General features: G+C 35.9%; 1 protein-coding gene across 1 annotated transcript; it reads right to left on the bottom strand.

The window, feature by feature from the left end:
* Nucleotides 1-19868: 19868 nt before the first annotated feature.
* LOC131662648 (chalcone synthase-like) lies at nt 19869-21568 on the bottom strand. Its single transcript, XM_058932494.1, has 2 exons — nt 21331-21568; nt 19869-21191 (listed from the first exon to the last, which is right to left on the bottom strand). Exons 1-2 carry the CDS (start codon nt 21506-21508, stop codon nt 20194-20196), a joined length of 1176 nt encoding a protein of 391 aa, XP_058788477.1. The 5' UTR covers nt 21509-21568; the 3' UTR covers nt 19869-20193.
* Nucleotides 21569-23033: the final 1465 nt, after the last annotated feature.

Here is a 23033-nt window from a genome sequence, read left to right on the forward strand (position 1 = left end):
TACAGGTTTGTTTCAATTTCAAATCGATTTTTGGTTTCTATAACACCGATTTGTCATTGTAAATTTATTTAAAAGTCTGATAGACAGTGATTGAAGGTTTTGTTTTGTTTAAGATATGTGAGTTGAAAGTCACGACGAGTGAATGTGGACAACCTGACTCGGTGTTTGCGGATTTGACTTAGTCGGTATCAGTTGAGGTAGGAATTTATGTGTAGTGCTTTTTAGGACTTAATTGAAATTCGAAAGTAGTGATCATAGAATGTTCTTAAATTTTCTTAAGCGAGTTTCCTGAATTGTTCAGTGGCAGTGGTCCTGCTTATATTTATTTAGCAATAGAGGCTCTGGCCGATGGAGGAGTAGCAGCTGATCTACCAAGTGATCTTGCATTATGTCTAGCTTCTCAGACTGTAAGTGAATTTTTCTATTCTTTGGGCCCACTTAACTGTGTCTAAAATTCGGGTGATGCTTGCCCTGGAACTGTCTTATACTCTTACCAAATTAAATATATATGTTGCAATTTGTCTTCTTTAACAGTTTGAAGAGTAAAATCATTTCAACATTCTATAGGAGGATAATCTTAGTGTTCTAAGATTAAAACTTGTCTTTTAAGTAAGTTGAAGAGGGTGAGTCTCAGCACAACAGTAAAATGAATCTAACAATGCATAAGGAAATTTATTAATAAAAATATTTCAAACTCTGGACCAACCTATTGAAAAAGAAATTTATATATTTTACACATCTGTTTTTAACACAGTTACCTCTGCAATAATATCTATATTAAACAAAATAACACGACCCTAACGAGTACCCGTGCGGACGCACGGGTATCACGCTAGTTTTTTCCTACACAATGATCTTTCAAAAATTTAAGGCAATGTTTTTACGCATGCATTCATCTGATACTTATGTGTTATGCGTGCGTTCGTACGGATACTTGTTTATTATTTCTATTTGTTATCCCCTGCATTCACACGATACTAATGTATTACCTGAGCATTCGCACGTGTACTGGTATGTTACAAGTGTTTGTTTTTAAAATATAATAAGAAATAAAAAACAATTTGATAAAATTATTTAACCAAAAAAATTTATTATTTATAATTAAAAAAAATTAATTTTTTATATTTGGAAAAAAACGTATATATATATATATATATATATATATATATATATATATATATATATATATATATATATATATATATATATATATATATATATATATGTATATCAAAAGTTGTATGTAGTTAAAATCCATTTTTCATATTATATTAAATTATACAATATTTATTAGCATAGATATGAAATCATAAATTGAAATTTAAACAATTAATTAATATAATTTATTAAGATTAATAGAGTTATTTTATTTTTAGATGGAAGGCAATATTGTTTAATAAGACAATATTAAAAATCGTTTAAAAAGTAATCATGTTACATCTGAAAATTTAGTTAACTTTGAATCCTATGGAATACAAAAATTTATTTAACATTTTCTTTTCTGGTAAAATTTGTTTAAATTTTTGTATATATCATTAGATAATTTTTGTTTCAATTATTATTTTAATGTAACAGAATCGCAAGAAACATCTGATCAACACAAGAGATATATAACTCAATTGCAAGAAACATCCAATAAAAGGGCTTTGGCTAATATGCATAAGGATTTTACTTATGCACCATGCATAAGCCTACATAAGCCATTGGATTATGTTTTTAATCCAGTATTGAGTATTGAGTATTGAGTGGTGAGTATTGAGTATTGAGTAATAACAATTGATGTCTAGAATTTGATCCAAGGGTCCATAATAATCTATGCATGGTGCATAGATTTTTATCTATGCACGGTAACTGCACCCAATAAAAGCATGTAGCTCCCAGTTAGTAAAGATGGTAAATCACATTCTAATATCCAAGTGAATGTCAAGGCTCCAAAATTAGTACAAAATCCAAATATTACTTAATCAAGTCCAAATCAAATATTCATCAAACTGATACCAGATTGGAAATTCAAGAGGAAATACAACTCGTTTCTAAAGTTATTGTCAATCTCCAAATCTTCCCAAAACAATACTATATCAAATTCAAATCTTCTTCAATTTTAAACATTCTCAAAACCAACAAATCACAATCTCCTTCAATGAGAATTCAATTGTCCCAAACCTAAATATTTCATAGAATTTTGCAAATGGCGAGGCCAAATCAGGACCGAAAATCCGTAAAAAGTCAAAATCCTCCATGGCCTTTGTCACAAAAAGCTTCGAGTTTCACATCGAAACTCCGAATCAGTGGGCAAAGCTCTACATGTAGGCGAATCTTCATGGGAACGAGCCACTGCGCTCAGGCCTCGAACACGCCATGCAGCATCGTTCAACCGCGTCCCTCGACAGATTGCGCGACAACAACTCAACGAAGAGCCCCGAACCGCGAATCAGAATCACGCCACATCCACTACCCATCTAAGTTATAATAGATCTCTTTTACCAATAAGGCAGTCAATTGTCAATGATGATACCAGCAGACTGGTAGTGAAATATATGATTACAGATTCTCTTTTATTTTTTTCACTGCAAAAAGAAACAGAACCAATGCATTATTGTAATGATGAGATGATAATCTCCCATCTACCAATCTGCTGCAACTTCTTCGTGATATGCCATCCACCAAGCCATGTTAAAGTTTGAGCTTTTGCTCCATGCTTCAATCAGTGAAGATGAAGAGAAAAGTGATAAAGCCATAGCAGAGAAGAAGCAAAGAATGGAGATTTTCTCATTAACCATGCAAGGAGCTAAAGCCTTGCTTTTATACATCAATGTGCCGTTATCAAAACTGAACGGTTAACTAACTAGCTTAACAATATTTAACAGTGTTAACTATAACTGTTAACACAAAGATACATCTTAACTAATATCTCTAACAGCCCCCTCAAACTGAAGAGTGGGGAGTGTAGCTCACAACCTTGAGTTTGTCACGTAGATCCTGAGAGGCTGCAGTCCCGAGTGGCTTAGTTAAGGTATCTGCAATTTGAAGTGCAGCAGGGATATGCTTGATTGACATCTTACCTGCCACGACATGTTCTCGTACAAAATGTATATCCAACTTTATGTGCTTAGTGCGAGCATGTAAAACAGGATTATGAGAAAGCATAACTGCACTTAGGTTATCACATAAGAGTATAGGTGTGTGAAACGGAATGCATAACTCATATAGAAGAGATTCAAGCCAGAGGAGTTCAGAGGTGGAATGTGCTAGAGCACGATATTCAGCCTCCGTACTCGAGCGTGCAACAAGCGACTATTTCTTAGAGTTCCATGAGACTAAGTTGGGACCAAAGTATATGCAAGAGCCAGATGTAGACCTACGGTCATCAGGATCACTTGCCCAATCCGAGTCACTGTAGGCTCGCAGAGAAAACTTAGAGGTAGAGAGAGATGGAGATAACCTGAAGCCCATTCTGGCTGTGCAAGGGACAGGACATGTATTGACCTGTATAAATGAGGTTCCAAGGGACAGGACATGTATTGACAAGCTTTGTTCACACTAAATGCCTGATGAGAGTTACATACTACAGTGCACCCACAACTGACCTGTATAAATGAGGGTCAGAAAAGTTATCATTACCATGTTTGCTCAGCTTGCAATTACTCAACATGGGAGTGGGAACTCCATTGGCATTGGACATCTTAGCTCTTGCTAGCAGGTCCTGAATATATTTAGATTGATTCAGGAACAATGAGCCATCCCTGCAAAATTTAACTTCAATGCCAAGAAAATAGCTAGGTCTACCCAACCTCTTTAAGGGGAAGACACTATGTAAATTAGTGATCACGGTTTGGATTAGTTTGGTACTAGAACCAGTAATCAGAATGTCATCAACATAAACAAGGGCATACACAGTTGTACCATGTTTTGAGTAGACAAATAAATATGTATCACACTTAGAGGATGTGAAACCAAACTGTAAGAGAGCATGTGTCAGTTTCTCATACCAAGCCCTAGGGGCTTGTTTAAGTCCATAAATGGCTTTGTGAAGTTTACACACAAGAGATTTATCAAGATTCACAAAGCCAGGTGGCTGCACCATATAGACTTCATCATGAAGAGTACCATTCAAGAAGGCATTATTAACATCTATTTGTTGAATGTCCCACTTGTGTGTGATAGCTAGGGTTAGTATAACTCTAATAGTGGCTGGCTTCACAACTGGGGAAAAAGTTTCAGTGTAGTCAAATCCTTGTTCCTGGTGGAAACCTTTGGCTACAAGCCTGGCCTTATATTTGCTAATGCTTCCATCTGGATTTTCCTTGATCTTAAAAACCCATTTGCATCCAACTGCTTGTCTGTCATGAGGAAGAGTTGTCAAGGACCAAGTGTGATTAGCCAAAAGAGCATTGTATTCATCTGTCATAGCTTTAACCCACTCTAGTTTGGATAAGGCTTGTTTAATGCTAGAAGGTTCAGTCTCAGTATGAGCCAGGAACACTTTGGGTTTAGAATGACCAGTCTTGGCTCTTGTCATCATAGGGTGAGAGTTATGTAGAAGAGAAGGAGGAGAAACATTAGTGCCTATAGAAGGAGATAGAGAGGACTGAGTGATATCTATATCCTGTGTGAAATTATTTGAAGTGGTAGATAGGTCCTGTGTATTAACTATAGGAAGAGACAAAGACTGGTGAGTATTAGAGGGAACACTTGTATGACCAGTAGAAGTTGACTTATGAATGTTATTTTCAGTGGACTTGAGAGGGGACAGGTGAGAGGGCTAAACAGATTCAGGGGAAGCAGATACATGAGTCTCTGAATACTGAGACTCTTCAACATTACTGGGCCCATCACCAACACTTTGGGGACTGTGTCTGGAAATAGTCTAAGGTACAGCAGACTGTTGAGTAGTTAAAGGAGAGTGAGGGGTAGGATCCTGGTTGTTACCCAACATATTTGTGATGTGATCCCCTGGATTGTTTGTACCCGGATGCGAGACAGGGCTGTCTGCAGGTTCCACCCTATTGGAGGCTATGTGATTCATTGAAGGAGTAGACAGCAAAGGTACATGAGAGGAGAAATTAGGCATAGGTAGGCTGCTAGGAGGATGTACTTGAATTTCAGTCCCTACACCTGTAAGAGAAACTTTGGGAAAAAGTTTGGAAAAGGGAAAATTCTGTTCATTAAATGTAACATCTTTTGAGATGTAGATCCTCCCATCTTTACTCAAACACCTAAAGCCTTTGTGTTGAGGTGACACTCCAAGGTAAACACACTCTTGGCTTCTAAACTTTAATTTTTGTTTATTATAAGGCCTCAGTAAGGGATAACAAGAGCACCCAAAAACCTTCATGGTAGTATAATCAGGATCTTTGGCATACAGGGCATGAAAAGGTGAATTAGCTTGTGTTAATGTTGATGAAGGAAGTCTGTTAATGATATGAACAACAGAAGTAAAGCTATAGTCCCAATAAGACATAGGGAGAGAGGCATGAGCTAGTAAGGTAAGCCCCATTTCTACTATCTGTCTATGTTTTCTTTCAACTGAGCCATTTTGATGTGAGGTATGAGGGCAGGTGAGTCTAAGGGATATTCCTAACTCTGCTAGGAACTTGGTGAAGGGTCTAAACTCACCTCCAAAATCAGATTAGACAGCTTTGACAGTGGTTAAAAATTGTGTTTGGACAAAAACATGAAAAAGGTTTAAAAGCTTGCAGGGCATCTGATTTTTGTTTTAGTAAGTAAATCCTGTTAGAACAAGATTTGTTCTGATCAATTATCTTAGTTTTGATGATAACAATAATATGAATTTTGCTTAAGATAATATGGTACTCTAATCTAATGCAATTTCCTTTTCAGGAAATATATAAAGAGTACGCATAATTCAGCGCTCAGAAGCTTTGTCTCAAAGGGTTCAGCATGCAACATCAGAACATGGTCTGGCAAGACATCAGAAGATGGTCGAAGCAGAATCAGAACATGGGTCTATGGAAGCATCAGAAGAACAAGAGAACAGAAGCACTGAAGTTCTGATGGTATCACGCTCAGAAGCACTTCAAGGTCAGAAGATCAGAAGATGCTTTGCACCAAGCTGTTTGACTCTGATGATATTCAAACGTTGTATTCACAAACATCAGATCAGAAGAAAGTACAAGTGGCAAGCTACGCTGACTGACAAAAGGAACGTTAAAAGCTACTAAAGGCTACGTCAGTAGACACAGCGTGAATAAGGCTCGAGGTAGTTGACAAAAGCGTATAACATTAAATGCGATGCTGTACGGAACACGCAAAGCATTAAATGCACTCAACGGTCATCTTCTCCAACGCCTATAAATATGAAGTTCTGATGAGAAGCAAGGTTAACTATTCTGCACCAAAACAACTCATATTAACTTGCTGAAACGCTGTTCAAATCAAAGCTCAGAATCTTCATCTTCATCAAAGCTCACTACATTGCTGTTGTAATATATTAGTGAGATTAAGCTTAAACGTTAAGAGAAATATCACAGTTTGTGATTATAGCTTTTAAGAAGCAATTGTAATACTCTTAGAATTGATTACATTAAGTTGTAAGGAACTAGAGTGATCGTGTGGATCAGAATACTCTAGGAAGTCTTAGAAGTTATCTAAGCAGGTTGTAACTAGAGTGATCGTGTGGATCAGTATACTCTAGAAAAGTCTTAGAGGGTATCTAAGCAGTTGTTCCTGGAGTGATCAGTGTGTGATCAGAAGACTCTGGAAGACTTAGTTGCTGACTAAGTGGAGAACCATTGTAATCCGTGCGATTAGTGGATTAAATCCTCAGTTGAGGTAAATCATCTCTGCGGGGGTGGACTGGAGTAGTTTAGTTAACAACGAACCAGGATAAAAATAACTGTGCAATTTATTTTTATCTGTCAAGTTTTTAAAGCTACACTTATTCAAACCCCCCCCCTTTCTAAGTGTTTTTCTATCCTTCAATTGGCATCAGAGCGCCGGTTCTAAGGTGCAAGCACTTAACCGTGTTTAGAAAAGATTCAGGAAGAGAAAAACGCTTCAGTAAAAGATGGTTGATGAAAGTGAAAAGTCTACACCTGCATCTACATCTGGCTCTGCTGAGCAATACAACGGTAACAATGGTTATACTAGACCGCCGGTATTTGATGGTGAAAACTTTGAATACTGGAAAGATAAACTGGAAAGTTACTTTCTTGGTCTAGATGGTGATCTATGGGATCTTCTGATGGATGGTTACAAACATCCAGTAAATGCCAGTGGCGTAAAGCTGACAAGGCAAGAAATGAATGATGATCAGAAAAAGCTTTTCAGGAATCATCATAAATGCAGAACTGTTTTGCTGAATGCTATCTCTCATGCTGAGTATGAGAAGATATCTAACAGGGAAACGGCCTATGACATATATGAGTCCTTGAAAATGACTCATGAAGGAAATGCTCAAGTCAAGGAGACTAAAGCTCTCGCCTTAATCCAGAAGTATGAAGCCTTCAAGATGGAGGATGATGAAGACATTGAAAAGATGTTTTCAAGATTTCAAACTCTTACTGCTGAATTGAGAGTTCTTGACAAGGGATACACCAAGGCTGATCACGTAAAGAAGATCATCAGAAGCTTACCCAGAAGATGGGGTCCTATGGTGACTGCATTCAAGATTGCAAAGAATCTGAATGAAGTTTCTCTGGAAGAGCTTATCAGTGCCTTGAGAAGTCATGAAATAGAGCTGGACGCAAATGAGCCTCAAAAGAAAGGTAAGTCTATTGCATTAAAATCCAATATCAAGAAATGCACTAACGCTTTTCAGGCTAGAGAAGAAGATCCTGAAGAATCAGAATCTGAAGAAGAAGATGAACTGTCCTTGATCTCCAGAAGGCTAAATCAACTCTGGAAGACCAAGCAAAGGAAGTTCAGAGGCTTCAGAAGTTCAAAGAAATTTGAACGTGGAGAATCTTCTGATGACAGAAGATTTGACAAGAAGAAGGTCATGTGCTATGAATGCAATGAGCCTGGACACTTCAAGAATGAATGTCCAAATCTTCAGAAGGAAAATCCCAAGAAGAAGTTTCATAAGAAGAAAGGTCTTATGGCAACCTGGGATGAGTCAGAAGATGATTCAGACTCTGAAGATGAGCAGGCTAACTGTGCGCTGATGGCGACAGAAGATGACGAATCAGAATCTACATCAGAATCAGATTCTGAAGAGGTATTTTCTGAACTTACTAGAGATGAGTTAGTTTCCGGTCTAACTGAACTTCTGGAACTCAAGTCTCAGATCAGTCTCAAATACAAAAAGCTGAAAAAGCTATTTGAATTTGAAACAAAGAAGCTTGAGTTGGAGAATTCTGAATTAAAAGAAAAACTTTTAAAATTATCCAATAATGTTGGATCTCCTTCTGATTCAGAAAAATCCACTCCTAGTCTAAACCATATTCTGAAAGAATATGATTTAAGTTTCAGGAAGTTCTTATCTAGAAGTATTGGCAGAAGTCAGCTAGCTTCTATGATATATGCTGTGTCTGGAAACAAAAGAGTTGGCATTGGTTTTGAGGGTGAAACCCCATACAAACTTGAACCTGTTGATGAAATGAAATTCACATACAAGCCATTGTATGATCAGTTCAAGTATGGCCACTCCCATGATATTAGGCACACTTCACATGCTCAAAGTTTTCACATAACACACACCAAAAAGCATGTGACACAACCTAGGAAATATCATGAAACTCACATTAAAAATTATCATGCTGTTCCTCCTATTGCTTACAATGTTAAACCCAAGTTCAATCAGAACTTGAGAAAATCTAACAAGAAAGGACCCAAAAAGATGTGGGTACCTAAGGATAAGATTATTCCTATTGCAGATATCCTTGACTGCAAAAAGGACAAAGCACAACATGTCATGGTACCTGGACTCTGGATGCTCACGACACATGACAGGAAGAAGGTCTATGTTCCAAGACCTGGTGCTTAAGTCTGGAGGGGAAGTCAAGTTTGGAGGAGATCAGAAGGGCAAGATAATTGGCTCTGGAACTATAAAGTCTGGTAACTCTCCTTCCATTTCTAATGTACTTCTTGTAGAAGGATTAACACATAACCTCTTATCTATCAGTCAATTGAGTGACAATGGTTATGATATAATCTTTAATCAAGAGTCTTGCAAAGCTGTAAATCAGAAGGATGGCTCAATCCTATTTACAGGCAAGAGGAAGAACAACATTTATAAGACAGATCTGCAAGATCTTATGAGTCAGAAGGTGACTTGTCTTATGTCTGTTTCTGAAGAGCAGTGGGTCTGGCACAGGAGATTAGGTCATGCTAGTTTGAGAAAGATTTCTCATATTAACAAACTGGATCTTGTCAGAGGACTCCCTAATCTGAAATTCAAATCAGATGCTCTTTGTGAAGCATGTCAGAAGGGCAAGTTCTCCAAACCTGCATTCAAGTCCAAGAATGTTGTTTCTACCTCAAGGCCATTAGAACTCTTGCACATTGATCTGTTTGGCCCAGTCAAAATAGCATCTGTCAGAGGGAAGAAATATGGATTAGTCATCGTAGATGATTATAGCCGCTGGACTTGGGTAAAATTCTTGAAACACAAGGATGAGACTCATTCAGTGTTCTTTGATTTCTGCATTCAGATTCAATCTGAAAAAGAGTGTAAAATCATAAAGGTCAGAAGTGATCATGGTGGTGAATTTGAGAACAGATCCTTTGAAGAATTCTTCAAAGAAAATGGTATTGCCCATGATTTCTCTTGTCCTAGAACTCCACAGCAAAATGGAGTTGTAGAACGAAAGAATAGGACTCTGCAAGAAATGGCCAGAACCATGATCAATGAAACCAATATGGCTAAGCATTTCTGGGCAGAAGCAATAAACATTGCATGCTATATTCAGAATAGAATCTCCATCAGACCTATTCTAAATAAGACTCCTTATGAATTGTGGAAGAATAAAAAGCCCAACATTTCATATTTCCATCCTTTTGGATGTGTATGCTTTATTCTGAACACTAAAGATCATCTTGGTAAGTTTGATTCCAAAGCACAAAAATGTTTCCTTCTTGGATATTCTGAACGCTCAAAAGGCTACAGAGTATACAATACTGAAACATTGATTGTAGAAGAATCAATCAATATCAGGTTTGATGATAAGCTTGGTTCTGAAAAACCAAAGCAGTTTGATAATTTTGCAGATTGGGATATTGATATATCAGAAGTTGCTGAGCCAAGAAGCAACGCATCAGAAGCAGAGCTTCTCAGAAGCAAAGAATCTGAAGATCAAGTATCAGCTTCTCTGGAGAATCTAAGCATTTCTGAAGAACCATCTGTCAGAAGATCATCCAGACTCATTTCTGGTCATTCAGAAGATGTCATTCTTGGAAAGAAGGATGATCCAATCAGAACAAGAGCATTCCTTAAGAACAATGCAGACTGTCAATTAGGTCTTGTATCTTTGATCGAGCCAACTTCTGTTGATCATGCTCTAGAAGATCCAGACTGGATAATTGCTATGCAAGAAGAACTGAATCAGTTTACAAGGAATGATGTTTGGGATCTTGTTCCTAGACCAGATGGATTCAATATAATCGGCACAAAATGGGTCTTCAGAAACAAGCTCAGTGAGAAAGGTGAAGTGGTAAGGAACAAAGCCAGACTGGTGGCTCAGGGTTATAGTCAGCAAGAAGGGATTGACTATACAGAAACCTTTGCACCAGTGGCCAAGTTAGAATCTATTCGTCTATTAATTTCATTTGCCACTCAACATAACATCACTCTCTATCAGATGGATGTTAAGAGTGCCTTCTTAAATGGTTATATAGATGAAGAAGTTTATGTCCATCAACCTCCTGGTTTTGAAGACTCTATGTCTCCTAATCATGTTTTTAAACTTAAGAAATCATTGTATGGATTGAAACAGGCTCCCAGAGCTTGGTATGAACGCTTAAGTTCTTTCCTTCTGGATAATGGTTTCACTAGAGGAAAAGTGGACACTACTCTCTTTTGTAAAATCTTTAAAAGGGATATTTTAATTTGTCAAATATATGTAGATGATATTATTTTTGGAACATCTAATGCTACACTTGGAAAGGAGTTTGCTGAGTCTATGCAGGCTGAGTTTGAAATGAGCATGATGGGAGAACTCAAGTATTTCCTTGGAATACAAATAAATCAAACATCAGAAGGAACGTATGTTCACCAAACCAAGTATGTGAAGGAACTTCTGAAGAAGTTTAATCTTCTAGACTGCAAAGAAGCCAAAACTCCTATGCATCCAACATGCATCCTAGGTAAGGATGAGGTAAGTAAGAAGGTAGATCAAAAGTTATACAGAGGTATGATTGGATCTCTTCTATATTTGACTGCTTCTAGACCTGACATTCTGTTCAGTGTTTGTTTGTGTGCTAGATTCCAATCAGATCCTAGAGAATCTCATTTAACTGCTGTTAAGAGAATTCTAAGGTATCTGAAAGGTACTACTAATGTTGGTTTAGTTTACAGAAAATCTAAAGAATACAACTTAGTAGGATTCTGCGATGCTGATTATGCTGGAGACAGAATTGAAAGAAAAAGTACTTCAGGAAGTTGCCAATTTCTTGGAAGTCATTTGATCTCCTGGTATAGCAAGAAGCAAGCAACTATTGCTCTATCAACAACAGAAGCAGAATATGTCGCTGCTGCTGGTTGTAGTACACAAATGCTCTGGATGAAGAGTCAGCTAGAAGATTATCAGATATTTGAGAGTAACATTCCTATATTCTGTGATAATACTTCTGCTATATGTTTATCTAAGAATCCTATTCTTCATTCAAAAGCTAAACATATTGAGATTAAACATCATTTCATAAGGGACTATGTTCAGAAGGGTGTTATATCTTTAAACTTTGTGGATACAGACCATCAATGGGCTGATATCTTTACAAAACCCCTGGCTGAAGATAGGTTTAAGTTCATTCTGAAGAACATCAGTATGGATTTATGCCCAGAATGAGAAGATGAGAAGTTCTTACGTATGAGTATCTTCTGAAATGAATGTGGATTTCTTTTTATATCAGAAGTTCTGATTGAAATCTTTTAGAAATTATGATTCGGTTATTACTAACGTTTCATTGTCTAAGTTGATTCAGAACCTCTTTTAAAGCAAAACAGCTGTAACGTTTTATCTCGGGATGGTAAACCTGTCGTTACTGTTCATGGATAAGTGCGCGTGCAGTTGAAGGGACGCCGACCATAGGTAACTGTGCTAGTCACCTCATTCGTCTTTATTATCTCTCCTCACGTCACGTAACATTAAATGCTTTTCATCATTTACTCTCTTTCAGTTTTTTTTATGTTCTTCAAACGTTTCTTTTCCCTCTTATATCTCTCTCACTTTGCATTCCTCATCAAGTTATTTCTCTCTCTCTTCCGTTTTCTTCTCTTGCTCAAACAAGTTTTTCTTCTTTTAAAAAAAAAAAAAATCCTAGCTCAAACCTAGCGTTCATCCTAAGTCTGTTGAGGATCTATGACTCAAAGGCGACAGATCTCTGCATATCTCGGGATGGCTCTCCTAATACCTCTCAAGTCAGACCTCTTATTTGATGTTGTTATCAACTTTCACCCAAAGACAGAAGACTTTCTTGAGTTATGGGAGGAGGTTAAGAATGATATTCTTAACTTCTATGTTAAGGGAAAGCCCCGTTTGCAACATTAGCTCTCTGTCTGTGAACTGTCCCTCTCTTCCTTTTTGGTCACTTGGATCTCTCCTACAGTGGAGGTTCTAGTCTGGAAGACAAGAGTCCACAGGGATTCTTGATGGGTTGACACAGAGTGTGTCCTGCTAGGGTGCTGTTTTTAATTTTTGTATTTATTTCCTCTTGGGATGACTTTTTATGTATTTGCTAGGAATGTTTCTCATCTTGTTAAACATAGGAACCTTTTGTAATATCTTTTGATTATCAATGAAAAGTTTCTTTGTTTTACATTCCAGTAATTTTATTTGTCGTTTTATTCATCTGAATCTTTTGAAATATTCTTTTTGATGTTATGACAAAAAGGGGGAGAAGATAAATGATAAATGATTTGATTAATCTATCAGTTGCTGGGTAAAGCTCCCACACATTTACTAACAAGAACTGCAAGTTCTATATGGTTTAAGTGTTTTGCAGGTATAAAGGAGTGAAGAAAATCTTCAAAGCAAACACAGAAGCAAAACCATAAGAAGGGTTATTCTGTAAAAAGAATAAGCTCATGGAAACTGAAGCAAGCCGAGTGCTGTCGAGCTTCAGAAATCAGAAGCAAGAAAGAAGAATAAATCAGAAGCACTGATAATAGAATTTGATCCATATTTGTCTATTTGATCTGACAAAATTCTATTTGCTCTGATACATTATTTTAGCCTATATGGCTCTGATACATATCATGTGTTCTAATATACATTTTATGTTCTGACTCGTTCATGCTGACTTTTGTCGTTTAATTTTTGTTCTGTAACATTTCAGGATGTAGAGATGCTCAGATGATGCTCTGGTACATTCAACAATGTTCTGATACAAATCTAGCATGAAGTGATGTTGGTAGAAATTCAAAGCTCTGAAGCTATCCGAGGGAAGCAGAAATCAGAAGCTGTGAATGTTCTAAAGATCCAGAAAACTCAAGTTCTGAAGCTGTCCTAGATGGAAGCAGAAATCAGAAGCTGTGAATGTTCAGAAGATCAAAGAAATTCAAGTTCTGAAGCTGTCCTAGATGGAAGCAGGAATCAGAAGCTATGAGTGTTCTAGGGATCTAAGGAAATTCTAGTTCTGAAGCTGTCCAATGGAAGCAGAAGTCAGAAGCTATGAATTCTCTAAAGACAGAAGCTTATGTGATCGTCTCTACCGAAATAATCAGGGAAGTCTTTTATTAAAGTTCTTCGAGTATTTATTTCAGGGGGAGATTATTTATCTCAGGGGGAGATTGTTAATCTCAGGGGGAGACATATTCATATGCTTATGATATAGCTGTGTAATTTGTCTTTTGCCGTCTGTTCTTTCTGATCGCAAATTCATATCATTTATATATGTTTTTGTCATCATCAAAAAGGGGGAGATTGTTAGAACAAGATTTGTTCTGATCAATTATCTTAGTTTTGATGATAACAATAATATGAATTTTGCTTAAGATAATATGGTACTCTAATCCAATGCAATTTCCTTTTCAGGAAATATATAAAGAGTACGCATAATTCAGCGCTCAGAAGCTTTGTCTCAAAGGGTTCAGCATGCAACATCAGAACATGGTCTGGCAAGACATCAGAAGATGGTCGAAGCAGAATCAGAACATGGGTCTATGGAAGCATCAGAAGAACAAGAGAACAGAAGCACTGAAGTTCTGATGGTATCACGCTCAGAAGCACTTCAAGGTCAGAAGATCAGAAGATGCTTTGCACCAAGCTGTTTGACTCTGATGATATTCAAACGTTGTATTCACAAACATCAGATCAGAAGAAAGTACAAGTGGCAAGCTACGCTGACTGACAAAAGGAACGTTAAAAGCTACTAAAGGCTACGTCAGTAGACACAGCGTGAACAAGGCTCGAGGTAGTTGACAAAAGCGTATAACATTAAATGCGATGCTGTACGGAACACGCAAAGCATTAAATGCACTCAACGGTCATCTTCTCCAACGCCTATAAATATGAAGTTCTGATGAGAAGCAAGGTTAACTATTCTGCACCAAAACAACTCATATTAACTTGCTGAAACGCTGTTCAAATCAAAGCTCAGAATCTTCATCTTCATCAAAGCTCACTACATTGCTGTTGTAATATATTAGTGAGATTAAGCTTAAACGTTAAGAGAAATATCACAGTTTGTGATTATAGCTTTTAAGAAGCAATTGTAATACTCTTAGAATTGATTACATTAAGTTGTAAGGAACTAGAGTGATCGTGTGGATCAGAATACTCTAGGAAGTCTTAGAAGTTATCTAAGCAGGTTGTAACTAGAGTGATCGTGTGGATCAGTATACTCTAGAAAAGTCTTAGAGGGTATCTAAGCAGTTGTTCCTGGAGTGATCAGTGTGTGATCAGAAGACTCTGGAAGACTTAGTTGCTGACTAAGTGGAGAACCATTGTAATCCGTGCGATTAGTGGATTAAATCCTCAGTTGAGGTAAATCATCTCTGCGGGGGTGGACTGGAGTAGTTTAGTTAACAACGAACCAGGATAAAAATAACTGTGCAATTTATTTTTATCTGTCAAGTTTTTAAAGCTACACTTATTCAAACCCCCCCTTTCTAAGTGTTTTTCTATCCTTCAAATCCAAGTATATTTGGAGTGACCATCTACAAAAGCTATGTAATATTTGAAACCTGAGCTAGATGGACATGGGGAAGGACCCCAAAGGTCAGTATAAATCATATCAAAGGGCTTGTGATAGACAATATTTGTGAGAGGAGCATGTATCCTATGTGCTTTACCAAGATTACAAGCAGAGCAAAAGAAATGACTATTTTTATTGGATGAAGAAACATTACAAAGTTTGAGTATAGAGGCAATAAAATTAAAATTGGCATGGCCAAGCCTATGATGCCACAGAGTACTAGTGTTATTCACATCTACTTTATTGACATCAGAATGAGAAACAACATAACTATGAATACTAGATTTAATACTCAGATTACTATGTAAACTTGAAAGCCTTGGATGCTCTAAATGCAGCTGAGGAAAGCAATATAAGCCACTTGCATCGAGAACTCCTTCAGCAAGTATATGCCTAGAAGCCTGAGAGATAATATGACATTTATCAGGCAGAAATTCAAATTTGACATTATTATCCGTAGCAAATTTTGAGACAGATAACAGGTTTCTAGTGATAGATGGAACATGAAGAACATTAGTGAGGATTAACTTATGTGCAGGGTGTAGAGTGGAGTATAAGTGTGTGGATCCTACAGATGCTATGGTTAGAGTCTGACCATTGCCAACAAACACCCTACTAGTACCAGTATATGGCTTACTATTATGTAACAAATGAGCAAAAGGAGTTAAATGATGGGAGGCACCTAAATCCGCAAACCAGGCTTGAGATTCTAACTCTAAAGGAAGATTGTACTCTGTAGTATACCCAGTCGAGGGCCCTGTGGTAGCCATCATTGCCACAACCTGAGTATTTGTGGAGGCAGTTGATGAAGCATATTGCTTAGTAGTAACTTGTGTAGAATTTGCCGGTACACTGTTGTTTGCACTAGGAGGGATGTAGTTCTCATCAAACCTATGCCAGCAGGTTGTGACTTCATGACCATACTTACCACATAGTTGGCACGTTGTTCTATTTCCCGTAGTAACTCTACCTCGCCCACGACCACGGCTGCGTTGAAAGCGTCCTCTACCTTTGTTGCCTGGATATGCTCCTCTGGAGCCATGTGTTTCATGATTCATGTGAGCCACATTAGCCGCTATTGTCGTTGCTGCTAGCTCCTCATGAAACTTATCCAATTGTGCTTCTTGCATATACAACAATGCTTTAACATCACACAGCGTGGGAGGTGTAGGACAACCATGCATTTGCATAACGAAGGGATTGTATTCCTCTGGAAGTCCCTGTAAGATAGAATCAACTTGATCTTGTTCAGTGATAGAATCACCTACTGCTAGAAGCGAATTAGCAATGGCTTTGATTCGCAGCACATATTCAGTGACAGGTTTTGTCCCTTTCTTGGTGGATTTGAGTTCAACACGCAATTGGCGAACCCTAGCTTTCATCTGAGCATTGAAATGCTGATGAATCTTGTCCCAAACCTCAAAGGCGTGTTTACACGCAAGAACCCTAGGTAACACAGATTCAGAAATTGTGGACAATAACCAGATAAAAACAGCTTGATCTTGCACAATCCAGTGTTCATATTCTTTAGAGATCGTACCTGTAACTCGATCTTGAGGTGTCTTGAACTTCTGCAGAATCACTGGATTCACCACAAGCTTATGCATCTTCTGAGAAAGAATAACTCCCTCCACTTGTTGATTCCACAGCAGATAGTTGTTATCTTGAAGCTTAACTGAAAGTTTCGGTCTAAAGGAGGTGGTGGATTTGGATCCAGCACTACCGGTTGAGAACTCTTGCGACTTGAGCATCGAATCGGGAGTTCCATCTGACTCCATTGATGAACTTCAAGAATGTGTGGTCGAGCAACAGAAAGAAGAAAGAACGGAATCTGCAGAATGTAGAAGCGCGGAAGATCGAATCAAGCGAATGATACCATGTTAAAGTTTGAGCTTTTGCTCCATGCTTCACTCAGTGAAGATAAAGAGAAAAGTGATAAAGCTATAGCAGAGAAGAAGCAAAGAATGGAGATTTTCTCAAAAACCATGCAAGGAGCTAAAGCCTTGCTTTTACACATCAATGTGTCGTTATCAAAATTGAACGGTTAACTAACTAGCTTAACAATATTTAACAGTGTTAACTATAACCGTTAACACAAAGATACATCTTAACTAATATCTCTAACAAGCCAACTTTATGTACCTACATCACATCAACTCAGACAATGCTTAGCAAACTCAGACAATGCTCATCCAAAGACACAGATTGTCTTAAAGAAGGAGTGGTAAATATCCTTTAATTTCGACAACATATTAATTAATCACGCGCAAGAACAGTTTCGTTAAGAGAATCACTAAGCAGGAAATTTTTATTTGCCATAAAATGCATAATTGTAACAACATTAGTGTGCTCAGAAACGAAACAAAGAAAAAGCCGTAGAAAACAGTCCAAACCTATAGCAAAAACCAGAAAATACAAAACACCAAAAACCATTTTGGAGCACAAATGTCCAAAGTTTATGATGGTTCAAAGCTACGATATACAAAACAAACAGGAAAAAACATTGGATGGATTTCATACATGTTTTTCAGCATGAGCTTTATGGTCATCATTTGCGATAATTAATTTGACATTATATTTCTAAGATAAGCTAAAATAATATAGTAATAAATAATATAACTCTGTAACTCGAGTAGATTTTAGCCATCACCAGAAGGGATTTTGTTTTAAAACTTGATACTTCTTGAAGTCTGTACATACCCTCCATCCTTTATCATATGCTAAAGTGTGTATATCCTCCAAGTAACAAAAACAAACAAACAAATTAGAATGGTTTAAGTAACACATGAATTGAAAAAGTACCCAAACAAAGAGAATTGATACCAAGCAACTTAGTGACTTTTCAGCTCTATAATAAAAATTTCAGATCTATAATAATAATTTCAAATCTATAATAATTAGTTCACATCCTGTACTTTCTTCATTATCTTACCCAACTAATAAGAATCATAACAATTAGAGCAAATATTAGGCAAATGATAAAATCTCTCTAGTTAGAGCTTCTAAAAGAAATATTTCAATTTAATTTTAAGCCCATACCTTGTTAGATTCAAAACTCAGCGGTAAAACTCGATCCAGTCTAAATTTTGAAAAACAAACCACAAAATCATCAAATCAACCACAAAATATCATTAACCATACATAATAACTTTTATAACAAAAACAAAACTACTGATTCAAAAGCAGAAACGATTATCAAACTATTTCGATTCACCATAACATATATCACCAGATACAAAACACTATATGATCAAAAAACAAACAAAACTCATCTTTTAGCTATCTATCTGAAGAAACAACAAAAAAACACTTCAATATTGAAACTTTTTCCAACATTGAAATACCCAAATTGTAAAAGCATAAAAAAGAGATATTGAAAGATATTGAGATTAAACATGTTAAAATAGAACTACAGAGACTGTATTATATATATATATATATATACATATATAAAGAGAGAGAGAGAGAGAGCGCGCGAGAGAGAGAGAGAGAGAGAGAGAGAGATTTACAATATATTACATGTTATAGTCGATGTCGGACTTATATACAAGTATAGTTCAACAAATAAATACATATTCTATTGACTATATTATTTCATTCATCTGATTTTTCAGATATTTTCTTTTACCACACTCAAGACTTCATTGGATGGTTATAAGATATTAAACACTTTTGTTATTTGTACTGGTACTCATTCGTCTTCTTTCTCTTTTTTATGACTATCACTTTTTACAATATTTTTCTAAGTCTCTTATTTTGGCATTTGGTTTTAAGATAAATACCCCAAATTTAAAATGTTGATATTCCATGAATAATCACAAACTTAAAATTTTGTTATGCTTATGATTATCCTCGTGACTACTTTACTCCAAAAAGAGACAAGTACTTACAATTAATTATTTTTCATACAACGGGTAATTTGGTTTCTAAATCAAGAAAGGAATATAACTCAATAGTGTTAAAATATATTGGATTGGAAAGACAAAGTTACAGGTCAAATGGATCTCTAATCAACAAATCTAGAATAAAACGTAGTGTTTGAGAATAGATAAAAATAATTGGGAGAATATACAACTCCATCAGCAAATTCAGGGAAGCTCACGAAGATGGTGTAAAAAAGACCTTGGCACTAAGTAACCCTAAAGACAAATTTTTTGGGTGAGTTACAACCAGCTAGAGAATGAAGTCACTTTTTAACTTCTATAAATAAGGGTTTGCATATTTTATCAAGTTAGTGTTGTTATGTGTATTTAAGTTCTCACTTGTTAAGGTTAAGTTTGTACATTATCATATATTTTATGTAGTTAATATGATCAAGGCGTTAGACACAGTTAAGTCAACCATAAATATTCGATCTTTTATATTTTTCTTAACGTTTGTGTTATGTTTGTGGATTTACGAGGTGTTGAGATGATCTCATAAGTCTAGACCTAGATTAACTTGTTTTTATGCCTTGAAGAACATACTGGATTATAATATGATATGGTTTATAATATAATATGTTGAAAAACATAAGTTCATTTAATTCTTTGAAAAGGATGACAAATAAAAGGTATTGAAATGGCAAACATTTTTATTAAAACACACATAAATACACACATGCAAATTAACCGACTTTACGGTTAAAGAGTAGAAAATTAATACAAATAGAAAAAATAGACAACATTACTCACAATGCAACAACGGTGAGGATTGTTAGCTTCTATAGTAAGAGAAAACCTGTCTCAATAGATCTAATGATCCCTACAGGCATCACACCATGTGCATGGGATCCCAAAATATCCTATAAGAAAGATAGGATTTTATTTTATTCCTTTATTCATTATTATCTCCATATCATCATATCATATGTAGTAACGAGAGAGTGAGTGAGCGAGTCTATATGTTGGTGGCTGCGCTATGCAAAACAATGGTTTCCATGGTCAAGCCAGGACCAAATCCAAACAAAACACCCCACTTAAGTCCTTCACCAGTAGTCAACTTCCCTTCCTTCATAGACTTTCTTCTCATCTCATCCAATATAAATAACACACAAGCACTCGACATGTTTCCATACTCACTAAGAACATGTTTTGTCGCATTTAGTTTATCTGAATTCAATTCAACTGTTTTTTCAATCCTCTTCAATATTGCAGGACCACCAGGGTGTGCTACCCAAAACAATGAATTCCAATCACTTATTCCAAGTGGATGGAATGCTTCTTCCAGACTTTTCACAATATTCTCACCAATCAATTCTGGAACATTTTCTTTCAAATGAAAAGTCAGTCCCACTTCACGCAAATGTCCTTCAATAGCACCTTCAGAGTCTGGTAGAATCGTTTGGGAAGCCGAAACAAGATAGAACAACGGTTTTTCAATTCTTTCATCAGGGTTTGATCCAACGATCACAGATGAAGCACCATCACCAAAGAGTGCTTGTCCAACTAAGGAATCCAAGTGATTTTCATTTGGACCACGAAAAGTAACAACGGTTAATTCAGAACAGACAACGAGGACACGTGCACCAATGTTGTTCTCAGCAAGATCTTTGGCGAGACGAAGAACGGTTCCACCAGCAAAACAACCTTGGTGATATAACATAAATCGTTTTGTGGATGGATTTAGATTTAAGAGTTTGACGAGTTGATAATCAGCACCAGGCATGTCGACACCTGAAGTTGAACAAAAAATGAGATGAGTTATCTCTGATTTTGGTCTTCCCCATTCTTTTATGGCTTTTGATGCTGCTTTTTCTCCTAGCTTTGGTACTTCTTCAACTAAAATGTCCTGGCGTGCGTCCAGAGATGATTTCTCATAACTTGATATGTTTGGATTTTCTTTCAACATTTCTTCTGTCAAATGCATGTAACGTTTCTTTATCATTGACTTCTCACCTGTTCAAACAAAAAAAAAACACATAAGTTGAACCGACATGCATATGCATGCATGCATGCATGTGTGTCTAGCATGAAAGATAACAAAAACAAAAACATATATGCATGAAAACATGCATTCATGTATATACGAGCTTACATATACGCTTCAATTTGTCCTTGAGTTGAGGCATGTGGTTGCTGTTGGTAACTCGGAAGTAATAATCTGTAAAATCAGATTGGTAAATACAATTTGGTGGAGTTGCAGTTCCAATAGCTAGAACGGTTGCAGTGCCACGAGCTCTTTGGGACTCTCTTATTTCATCTAAGTGTGCCATTTTGATTGGAAAAGAAAGGGTGTGAAGATTATTGATAGAGAGTACTGGAAAATGCAATTGATGAAGTTATTGTTTGATTAGTATCTTATTTATAGAGAAATAATGTTGACTAAATGCGTTGTTACGTACTATAAGTCTATATAAGTGGTTAGTTAAGAATTTTCCCATCACGTGCTCCAAACAAGATAAATCACAACACATTATTTAATTTATATTCTTCGGCGTGTATGCTGCCAACCCACTATTGCCGTCTCAATTGAAAATTGGTGAAGTTTTTCCAATTTTTTGACCTACATTTTTTACAAATTAAGTTCTAAAAAAATCATTTATAATTACTTATTATGTTTCAAAAATAACAGAGCATTTAAAAATAAATATATCATCAATTTAAAAATTGTAAAAATATAAGAAGATAAAAAAACAGTTTGAACTTAAAATTGAGTGATTAATTTTAGGGTTAAATATGTTTTTGGTCTCTATAAATATTTCAACTTTAATTTTTAGTCCTTATTAAAAAATAATATATTTTAATCTCTACAAAAATTTCAAGCATGCAGTTTAGGCCTTGTTATTTTCTAAAATTTTTAAAACTGTTTAATTACCTTTAAACTTCCAAAATTTTGAATAATTTTTTCATAAATGTTAGAATATAATAAAACATTTCTTTACTAAATTTTAGAATTTTTTAAAATAAAAAGAATTAAATATAAATTTTTTAAATTTCAAAAAATAATGATAAAAGTAATGAAAATCTCAATTAATAAATTAAATATTGAGTTTCTTTTTTTTAGAAGAACTTTTTTTAACGTTCTAAACATATCTTCAAAATAATCATTCAAAAGTACACATTAATTTAACAGGAGAGACTAAAATTACATGCATAACAATTTTGTAGGGACTAAAATATATTATTTTTTTAGTAGGGACTAAACATGAAAGTTGAGATATTCATAGGGACCACAAACATATTTAATCATTTATTTTATATATTATTTAAAATAGAAAATCAAAACTATAATCAATGAGCTCGATCCGGCATCTTAATCTATAAGTTCACCATTCATTTTCCACCTCTCGTCATCTTTATCTTTTTTTTTCGATAAGCACTTGTATTAAACGCACAAGGGGTGCAACCCAATACAAAAGAAAACGAACAAGAACACAATCAACGGCAAAAGAGAAAATAAAACTATCTTACGCACTAACATAAGTGCAAGGGTTGCAAAGCCAAACCTCCTTCGTGCTATTTCCCCTACCTTTAGCAAGAATAGATAACTAATCTCAACCGAAATTCTTAATTACAATCAAGATTTCGGTAGGATTCCAACAACATTCCTTAAAAACCACTTTATTTCTTCCCAACCAAATGCACCAACAAACCAAAAGCCAAAGAAAAGCAAAAAATAGCGGTTTGACCACCCCCTTAACTTCACACAAATATAATCCACCACCCCAAACCCCATCTCATTCTCTAAGGTATCATCCATCGCCCCCACATCCACCTCCAAATCGGAGCCCAATCAAT

The sequence above is a fragment of the Vicia villosa genome, linkage group LG3 (genome assembly GCF_029867415.1).
Source record: "Vicia villosa cultivar HV-30 ecotype Madison, WI linkage group LG3, Vvil1.0, whole genome shotgun sequence".
Classification (NCBI taxonomy): Eukaryota; Viridiplantae; Streptophyta; class Magnoliopsida; order Fabales; family Fabaceae; genus Vicia; species Vicia villosa.